The sequence below is a fragment of the Carya illinoinensis genome, chromosome 13, assembly GCF_018687715.1.
Source record: "Carya illinoinensis cultivar Pawnee chromosome 13, C.illinoinensisPawnee_v1, whole genome shotgun sequence".
In the NCBI taxonomy this organism is placed as follows: Eukaryota; Viridiplantae; Streptophyta; class Magnoliopsida; order Fagales; family Juglandaceae; genus Carya; species Carya illinoinensis.
Window position 1 is genome coordinate 5,185,550 of NC_056764.1, and position 10,687 is coordinate 5,196,236.

At 32.4% G+C, this 10,687-nt stretch overlaps 1 protein-coding gene across 1 annotated transcript; it reads right to left on the minus strand.

Annotated features, from left to right (window-relative positions):
• Positions 1–1,387: 1,387 nt before the first annotated feature.
• Positions 1,388–10,687, minus strand: LOC122291610. Its single transcript, XM_043099414.1, has 7 exons — positions 10,639–10,687; positions 8,791–9,242; positions 7,930–8,451; positions 7,607–7,747; positions 5,359–5,460; positions 3,656–4,107; positions 1,388–2,156 (listed from the first exon to the last, which is right to left on the minus strand). The coding sequence occupies exons 2-7, from the start codon at positions 9,233–9,235 to the stop codon at positions 1,527–1,529; spliced, it is 2,292 nt and encodes a 763-aa protein (XP_042955348.1). The 5' UTR covers positions 9,236–9,242; positions 10,639–10,687; the 3' UTR covers positions 1,388–1,526.

Consider the following 10,687-nt stretch of genomic DNA (forward strand, 5'->3'; position numbering starts at 1 on the left):
TAGGTTTCTATCTCCACCTGAAGGAGGTTGAATAGTGAATTTGGGAATCCTCAAGGGGTAGCTTGAGGCGAGGACGTAGGCAGTGGGGCCGAACCTCGTTAACATACTGAGTTTGCTTCTCTCTTACCCTTACTCTTTATATTTATTGTTATTTCATATTTTATTTATATTTTATATTATATATTTGATTTATAATTGTTATTTTTTTTAATACAACTCAATTCACCCCCCCTCTTGTGTTAGTCATCTGGGCAACATTATACTTGTTAGTTCAACCCATTTATATTAAACGAGTTTAAATGAATTGTGTTGTATTAATTTATTTTTAATTAATTATTAAACAAGTCAAATCGGGTGACACAATACAACCCATTATCTAAATGGATTGGGTTAGGATTTGAAAGCTTGACACTTTTAACTTAATGGATCGGATTTATGTTAACTTATATGATTAAATATTCATAACTTGACACGACATGAATACAAACACGATCAAAAAAACGATTTATCATTCCTAATATATAGCCGCGAGCCCTACTGTGCTTGAAGATGGAGACGTGTACGGACTATGGAGTGGAGTTTTTAGGTAGGCTGGACCTTAGCTCTCACGGGTTTGGTTTTGGGTTGTACACGGTTTGGGTTTTTTCGTGAGGTTTAGGCCTTGGGTAGTTGGGTTGGTCTTTATACGTATATATTTGGACTCCTTATTTGTTATCTGTGGGATCCTTATTTGGGCTCCGACGAAAGGGGTCGGCTTGCTTAAATGATCCAAATGAGCTCTTGGGCTTATCCATATTTTCATAGGCTTCGTCTGAAGTCCAAAATAAACCTAACTCTTCCAAGAAATTTTTATAGTATTTTATAATAATAATTGAGCCTATCACTAATTAAATAGGATCCAGTTGGTCCATAAATATTAATTGAACTTTAGCCTAATTATTGAGCTCAATAATAATTCATAATCCATCATAATAAATTTGGACCAGTGGCCTATCCAAAATAACTCATTTAACTTAATTTAAGTTCAATAAAATTATTCTTATTCAATCTCTCAGTAATATTAGATGGGGTCATAACAAATGATAATTACCTTAATTAACGGGGGAGCAATCATGGAAAGAGCATTTATGAAATATTTGAATTTATGTGTATAAGAACTATAATGAATAAAGGTAAGAAATAACAACTCTTGTAGCTTGCTTAGAGAGTAAAAAAAAAGAAAAAAAAAAACAACAACAACAACTCTTGTAGCTTATACATTAGGGGAAATGTTAAATATATAACATAAATAACTAAATTTACTTCTTTCCATTAATTTAAACTTTTCAAATAAGTGATGGATTCATAAATACATACAATTTTGGACGACGACAGATATGAGAGAAGAAAAGACAAGTTACAAAATGTTCCACAACAAATAGTTTAAAATTCATCATTCATCTGTCCAAAAAAATACATAAAAATAAGTTACCAGGAAAGGGCATCATCCCAACTAGTACGCCACATATTGATAAAACATCCTTACATCATTTATAAATACAACTCAACTCAACCCCCGATTTCATTTTCCGATCAAAGGTACCGGCTCCATAGGTTGAAACAATCATGTCAACAAGAAGGCCAAAGTGCATGAATACATACAAGGAAATAGGAACACTAGCTAAAACAATAAGAGGAATGACAATCCATGATTCTCCACAATACATAATCAAAATAGCAGATGAAAAGGCTATCATCATTGTTCCAATTGAGAAGAAGAGGGTGAAAAGACCTATTATCATCTTAGTTGGCAAGGAGTTTAGGAAATATTCAGCTTCATAACGTGATGTAAGGATTCCCAAAAACATCAATACTGAAACTGAGGAAGAAAAGAGTGATAGAGAATCTGCTATTATAAAGATGTCAAACAATTTTCTATTTAAGAAAATTAGAAGACCTGTATCTTGATTGTTACCTCCTGGGATGGTAAATGCTGCTGCGAACATAATAGTCATAATGAGAGTACCTACCACTGTACAAGAACTTGCCGTCTCCCTCATCCATCGCTCTCCCTCTTCAATCAACTTTTTGTGGCTCTGCATGAACACTTGTTTAGGAGTCAAACCGGCATAGTTTTTTTCATTCCTATACAAGGGATTGCACAAGTTCTCCACCCCCTACATTTGATCATACACAAAATTTTAGGAGAAAAAAAGGAGGGGGGGGGGGGGGGGGGGGGGGGGAACCAAAATATTGCAAGCTCTAAAATTTCCCATTAATATTCGAAATACTGACAATTTGATCGAACCTAGCTTATCATGGCGACAAAAGACGAGTACTTTAATTATTGTGAAAAAGTAAGTCCTAACATTAATGGCTCGGCCCATTAATATGTTGTAAATATGTAGATAGAAAATAAAACGAAAAGGAATTTAATTGATCTAGATTGAAAGTTTGCTCCACAGTTAGCCTGAGTGAAATTGTGCACGACTTTTAGGACACAAATAGAGGTCACAACACCGTATATATTGTCTTCGTTGAGAATATTGAATCCTCGAGATAATGCCAAACCATAAAAAGGCATACAACCACTGGAGTTATAGGTTAAAGAGGAAGAGAGATTCTTTTGTCTAAGTGATCCATATAGAAAGAGGTTAGAAGTTCTAGAGCCACCACGGTGGGATCCAGGCGAACCGATCATTTGCCGAGATTGCAAGTTGGGTTTTCTGGATGTACAAGTACTGTTTGTACGCAAAAGTAATTTGTAAATAATTGTTACACAATTTTTCTACAGTGGATGCAGATAACTTTGGATTGGTCCGCCTTGGAGTGGTTTTAGGTTTCAAAGAGTTTTTTTTTTTTTTTTTAATAAAAAAATTAATTTCTATTTTGTTCCTAAAATTGTGTTTATTATATTCTGTTGTATTTTAATTTCTAGATTGTGGTTTTGATACCTGTGATTGTTTTTATATTTAGATCTATATATATTAAAATATGAAAAATTCTATACATTAAACTACTATCTCATTTTTATCGCATTATATAAGATGCATATTTATCATTATTGGATAATTTTTTACTGAATGATTCTTTATCATTTAATGTGATAAATGTATCATGTCTTATATAATAAAATGAAAGTGAGATAAGAATATAGTATAATCTCATGATATGTTCTGGTACGTATGTATTTGCTATCCTCGATCTCTCTTTTTGAATTTATATATTATATTAATTATATTTGGTAGAGAATGTACTACAATTATATATATATATATATATATTTATAAATTTACATAATTTTATATGATAAGTTAATTCTATTTTACATAAAAATAATTTTATAATTTAACGTAACACATTAAATAATATTAATTTATAAATTTATTTTTATAAAATTTCTTTATAATTAAAATATGAGTTTTACTACGTACAAACAAAGTCTTGTACTAATCTGCGTATCAATACTAATTCATTCATATTCAAAATTTAAATTAGCATTATTTTTAATAAAATCTATTTTTTAATCAATTACATTAAATTAATGTACATATTAATACGCAGTTATACTTGTAACTAGATTTTTTATTAAAATATTTCTCTATTTTGTAACATTCAGTACTACGTGAGTAAAGATCAGAGCACGCAGAAATATAATTAAAGAGGGAGGGCTGACCTTAAACCATTGTACTTCTGATTGCATCTTCAAAGCTGCTCCTGTGATGTGATCAAGCGGAGAGACCTCTGTTAGCGTCCCTGCTACATGTAATATGTTATTCCCGACATTATCTCGACTAGATAGTAATCTAGCTTTCGTCTCTCTTAAACCGTATATCATTCCAAAGATTTCAGCATGTCGATGTTGGACAGCGGACATAAGTACGTTTCTTCCTTTGCCATCTCGGACCCAGTACAAAAGCTCTCGTTGTTCTCCCTGCGCAATTAAAGTAACAAAGCCAACGACCCCTGCTCTCACAGCACTGAAGATTGCTTGCGCAACACCACTTTCTATCCCGATTTGATATTCGTTCATAGCACTGATCTCGATCGAGTCCAACATGGCAAACAGAAGACGTCGGAATTGGCGTTGGATCGACTCGATCTCATTTGAATGCTGATCAAGGGGTCCTTTGAAATTACCAAAATATTGTCAATTTAACTGTGCGAGACTATAATTATATAGAAGATAAGACAAAAAGAATAATAATAAAAATAAAAAAGGGTTAAAGCATTAGGAAATTATGGTACTGATCATTAATGGAAGGGAATCTACTGATTAATTAGCAGCTTATAAGTATACTTGAAAATGGTTAAAGCAATAGAACTCGTAGTGTAAAGTAAAAAATAATTTATTCATGACTCAATCGTTATATAAAAATTAGTAAAAAAAGAAAAAAATAATAATGAGGCGTTTTTTCCGTGGCAGTGTTTTGAAGTTTGGACAAATATATTAAGATTGCATGATCACATGCATATGGAGTTAAAACATGTTTATAGAAAATTCATAATCTCTGAACGTCGGCATGACCGCCTCTTTCACAATCAGAAACAAAGCCTTTAATTCCTCACGGTCATTTTCTGCACCAAAGCCATCACCCCATGACTTGATTGAAATCTTATTTCTTAATTGAAGATCAGGACTATATATCCAACTTTCGTCATTGAGATCATGCAATAATTGGTATATATAGAATATAATTTTTTCTTATAATGTTTTAAGCTTAGTTTTGGAATACTTTTGTAACCCTTAATTAAGCTCAATATATATGGTAAAAATGTTTTCTTCACAAGTTGATCGATGATCATCCAATAAAATTACCGTCATCTTAAAATTTAAAAAAAAAAACAAGTTTGAGCATATTCCCATAAATAAAAGCTCTTTTTATATAAGTAAATATGGCATATTCCTTGATCTCAAAGTTAGAACTACCATTTCCGTTCGTAATCATCATTTACAGCAATGCATGAAGCTGTACGAACGTGCAGTTTATCTCAGCTTCTACATATATATATATATATGGTTAGATTTGTTGCTTCATTTGTCATATTATATAGATCATTATATATAAATCTGAAAATTCGCCTGATCCATCTCGATCGTCCTGATAATTAGACTATAACAAATTATATATGCAAGTAGCGATACGGTGATCACCATTGATCATTACTAATTTGTATGCTATCAATTATTAATTAGAAAAGTAAATGACAAAGTTAAGACTCCTTCGTTAACATATAATGCACAAAATGGGAAATATATATATTATAATTCAGATATTAGGATATTAGAAAAATGAAGTGGCCCAAAATTAATATGATTTACATCGTTACACGCCAAACACTTTTAAGGAATTTCAGAAAGTTTAGGCAACAACTTACCTGCAAATCTGATAGTAATTCCAGCAGCTTCTTGTTTCTTCTGATCTCGATTGTCCAAATAATATCCAAAAATATCCGCACGAGGAGATGAAATGAGCTTAACTTCCCCACCCCAAAAAAAAAAAAAAGGCCAATAAATGTCAACAATTGACAAGTAATAATTTTGATGAGTAATAGTATTGCTAAATTATATAATTCAATGAAGTAGATTTTTTTTCTATTTCCTTTTATTTTCCTCACCTCTCTCTCTCTCTCTCTCTCTCTCTCTCTCTCTCTCTCTCTCTCTCTCTCTCTCTCTCTCTCTCTCTCTCTCTCTCTCTCTCTCTCTATATATATATATATATATATATATATCTCTATATATATATATTTATCGACGAGGCTAATTTCTTACACAGTGATGAAGATAGGAATATTATAAGTTTGGAGGGGTGATCAAATATTTTTAGGCTAGAATAAATAATTCAACTGAGACTTTTTAGGCACACAATCAACAAAGTGATATGATAAATAAAGAAAGTGAGTAAAAATATAAAAAATAAATTTCAAAATTTCATTCTTCTAACAATTTTGAAAATTTTACGTGTAAGCTTTTTATATGTTACAATTAAAAGAAAGAGGCCGCTAAACTTTGGTAACAAGTTAGATACGAATCATTGAAAAGGAAAAGATAATTATATTTGAAAGATAAACTAGGCTTTGGGTTTTCTTAATAATGTATGAGAAATACTTTTTGCAGTCGGCAGATGTAGTCGGCGTGCAGTCGGCTATAAAAAAGTATATTAATACGGGACCTACATGAAAAAAAAAATTATTTTTATAACTTTTTTTTATTCATGTAGGTCCCCTTGAATATAAAAAAAAAAATTATAATTTTTTTTTATTCATTCCGTACAGCTGATTGTACGCCGACTGCATTTACCGATTGTGTGTAGCAAAGCATAGAGAAAACCTACAGACCAGCCGGTCTGATCTCCAACCACCAGCCATTCAATCTCATTTTGCTACGTTAGCATATTATGTCACTAACTATGCACTTGCCTACACCATATCTTATCCCTTATCCAAACTCCCCACTTAGTAGTATCACTGGTAAAATAAAAAATATTACAAAATCAAAAAGCATATATAAAATTAAATATCGATAATTTACTAAAAAACATAGAAATAAAAACTTAAAAACATAACTTAATGTCTATTTCAAATTGTTGACGACAATATTTCATAGAGTAATATTCATCCATTATTATTTTTATAAATATGAAATATTTAAAAATTATTTTCTTTGTATAAACAATCAAGTGATTTTTTAAAATGTTATATTTTATTCTAATATTTAAGTTAGTTTATGAAATTTCATATAAAATCTATCTATTTTAGTGTACATTAAGTATAGAATACTACAACTGAGACTCAATGAAATTTAGAGGATAAATCATCTCCACTATTTTTATATAAATCATTAATCTTAAATAGTTTTTTTAGTATTGTCACTTTAGATTCTATATTAAGAAAATTAATATTGTATAATAAAAAACTTTGATGTCAATGTTAATCATTTATTATTTCTCCTTAGCCTAGTTTTAATTTAATTTTAATGGGGCCACATCTTATATGTGTAACCAGCCCATTGGTCGGCTATTTTTCGCCCAACAGCAACAGGACTGTTGCAAACCGTTTCTCTATTGCATAGCAATAAATTATAATATTAAAATGTTTTAAGTAGCATGCAGTACACGAGTTACCTACTGCAAAACTAGCTAGCTACCCGACCAAACGTGGATTTTTTCATTAAATATATTTCATTCAAATAATTATAAATTTTAAAAGAAAAATAATATAATATTAAATTATAATTTTCTTCAAATTAAATACAAGAGAAAAAGAATTATTAGAGACCAGAAGCTAATTTTATGATGACAAAAATATCTCACTTAAAATATTATGGAAAATATACACCCCTAATTAGTTTTTGACGAAAGATTGATCAAATTATAAACTTATACGAGCAAAATTATGAAAATTGAAAAGTGGGGAAAGATGGACAACTGAAGCACTCAAGTAAAAAATTTCTTAGGAGCCTTGAGGCCCCTCACCCGGCTTCGTCCCTGTTCTTACTCATGTGGCAATCCACTGTTGGATGCTGTTAAATGGAATTTATGCAGAAATCATATCAATCCTAGATGTATGCATGGATATATAATTCCAGAACAATTTTAATGAAAAGCAAGAAGAGAAGATACCGTACTACGTTTCCAAGACGACGTCCGATGAAATTCAACCCCGGAAAGGGAAATCAAACCAACAAATAGGGACAAAGGGGAGACGTTGTCTGTATCAAGACTAAATGCCAAACGTGGACAATGGCTGATTAACACCTCAGCGAGATCTAGTTTTGCACAGTACATGATATACATACAACATTAGAAAAACAAGAATTATATATATATATATACATATTGCGCAGAATAAAATAATAGGAAGGAAAGAATAACAGCCAATTAAAAATGAATATAATAGACGTTAGACGATTTTTTTTTTTTTTTGAAGAGGACGTTAGACGATTGTTACCATAAGTTGCAGATTGTATAGCTTGGGTTACAACTGTAGCACCATGGGGGCCTTTTTCGGGCGTCAGCTCTTCATACGGAGTGACGTCAAAGAGAAACCTGGCCAATTCTTTTTGCCCATGACGAAGAGCCAGAACAATTGGAATATCTAATCCCCCCCGATTATTTCCAACGGTGAGCAAGTCCGGGTTCTTTCTTATCATTAAGTCCACTGTTAGCAGATCGAAACCACAAATAATTGCCACAGCTAGAGCTGTCAGACCTTCATTATCTCGTATTTCCAAGTCTTCTTTCGACATCTTCTCCTCCACCAATGGTTTCGCTATTTCGTCACTCCTAGCAATGATTGCAACGTGAAGAGCCGTCTGGCCCAAATGTGTAATTTTTGCCCTCACCGAATCGGGATGCTGCGTAATGAAAACACTTGCAACGTCCCAATCACCCTTTCGCACGGCCTCGTACAACTCCGCATACTCACTAAACCCAGCGGTCCGGTTCATGTTGTCCCTGATCCGGAAATTCTCTGCATGCCATGTTTAATTAATTATCTATTGTATATACCTGATAGATAGTGAGATACTTCGAAGCTCCCAGCAAGCTAGCTAAGATAATTAGGAATTTTAATACTGACCTAGTGGTACTATATATAAGTACTTGAATTCCTGTTTATCCATACGTATATATTGAAAACCAGATCCAACCCATTCCTGTACCGATTCTATGCAAAGGTAGTGTACAACAGTACTTATGGTTCATTAAAGCTGAATTGGCATACTATAATCCGTGTAGCAATTTGTGTTGGTCAGCTGGACAAATTAAAATTTGCAGTAAAAATAAAAATAATAGAGCTAGAGAATGTCACCGTCAGCTGCTGGCAATCTTAAGTTGACTCGGCCTTCTTGTGCGGGGTGCTCATACGCTTTAGCCAATTTATCCCACAAAATTTTGGCAGAACTAATACCCTTGATCTCAGGTAGTATGTTCATCCCACATGAAATTTGAATTGCATGTAAAGTTGCAGCATTCTTCTTCCTCCAAGCCTTGAATTTAACTTCACGATCATCATCCTCTGGTTTAGGAGGTTCCATGCTTGTTTCGATGATGTCCCAAAGATCTTGAGCCAACAAATAGTTTTTAATGCAAGCACTCCAGTTCTCATAATTTTCCTTCCCATGAAGTACTTCAGGAACAACTGTGCCTGGAAGAATCGGCGTGGCCATGCTTAATCTGTCAAAGTTCTCATAATTTTCCATCCCAAGAAATTCTATAGGAACAACTGTGCCTGGAAGAATAGTCGTGGCCTGCATGCTTAATCTGTCAAATTACGAAGTAATATTCATGTTAGGTGAAATTTGGAAACAACAGATCCAATTATATGGTATTTATATTTCTTTAAGAAAATTTATTTCCACTCATAATCTCTTGGCCTAGCTACTAGCTAATTACCGATAATATATTTTTCTAATTTTCATGATCATCCAAAAAGCAATATTTTATGCTTATAGGCAGGGTTATGAAAAAATCCCAAACTCCGACTCTATTTACTCCTCCACTCCGATTATAATTGAAGTTTTTAGAGTTGAAATCGGAGTTCAAATACAAAAAATGTCAGAATCGAAGTCGAAGGTTTGACTTCGCAACAGTTCCAATTCCGACTATATCTTTTAAAAATTATTTTATTACATACTAATTAATACTTTCAACAAAAGTTCCAAGATATATAGTACACATGAGGGCATTGCAGTGGGTCTGTTTTAGAGTTTTCTTACGGATATTCCTACTTCATATTCCTCTAGAGCCTAGATCGACCGCAGGCGCAGTAGGTATGGAAAGCAAAAATATAATTATAAAGCTGTTAGGATTGAAGGACTCGAACGTTGACATGCGCACCCAAAGGTCGTAAAGTAATTGTAATACAAATATGCATCATTTTAAAAACATTTGAAAAATAGCCGCCACCCAATAATCCTGACTAAGATAGGGTGGCGACTCAAAACGAGCCCCCCTGCATGCACTGTTGGCCACCCCATACATGCTGGCCCTAACTTTCCTTTCCTTTGAAAATATTAAGAAATTTTTATGGCTATTTATATATTGAGATTAAAATTCTTGTTTGTGATCGATCCCAACAAATCAAGACTCGAAATGCGGTGTCAAGAGCTTGATCATAATATGATGACATATAACTTGATTCTCTAAATAAAAAAAATCTGGATTCAAAAATTAACACTTCCATTGTTGGAAAAAAAGGCTCGAAATGTGGTATTAGGTTTGAATCAATAAATGATTGATTCAACAAATCACATACCTCAATGTAACAAAAAAAATTTTAAAAATTATGAAATTCAAACATTTAGAATCATGTATTAAAAGAGTTTGAAATTTGAAAACATGAATTTATTAACTACCAAAATAGATTCAATAAGAATGCATTCATTCACATATTTGACCTCAATCTTCTTCAATTTCTTGCCTCAAATATTCTAACTTTCAAATATTCTAGTTTTTAAGCTAAAAGGTCACGACAAAATATATAGTAATATTTTGTGCACGGTTACAATTTAATACAAAATATTTATTTCTCTCCTATTAATATATACTTTATTTATTATATTTGAAATCAGTTGAAATCATCGACTATAATCTGCCCATTTAATAAAAAAAAATGTAAACTAAAAGTAAAATAGGGATGATGCAATTGCGTACTTACAGTAGTGCGCGCTGGACGGGCTGTTTTAACTGCCGGACTCTCTGATCTG

What these genes read in the sequence shown, in the direction of transcription:
- LOC122291610 (XM_043099414.1), bottom strand. Translation starts at nt 9,235, where the DNA reads ATGCAGGCCACGACTATTCTTCCAGGCACAGTTGTTCCTATAGAATTT. An exon ending in AATTACTATCAGATTTGCAG is followed by an intron (nt 4,108 to 5,358) that starts GTAAGTTGTTGC and finishes GTAATTTCAAAG; the next exon opens with GACCCCTTGATCAGCATTCA. An exon ending in CAGAAGTACAATGGTTTAAG is followed by an intron (nt 2,157 to 3,655) that starts GTCAGCCCTCCC and finishes GATCAAATGTAG; the next exon opens with GGGGTGGAGAACTTGTGCAA.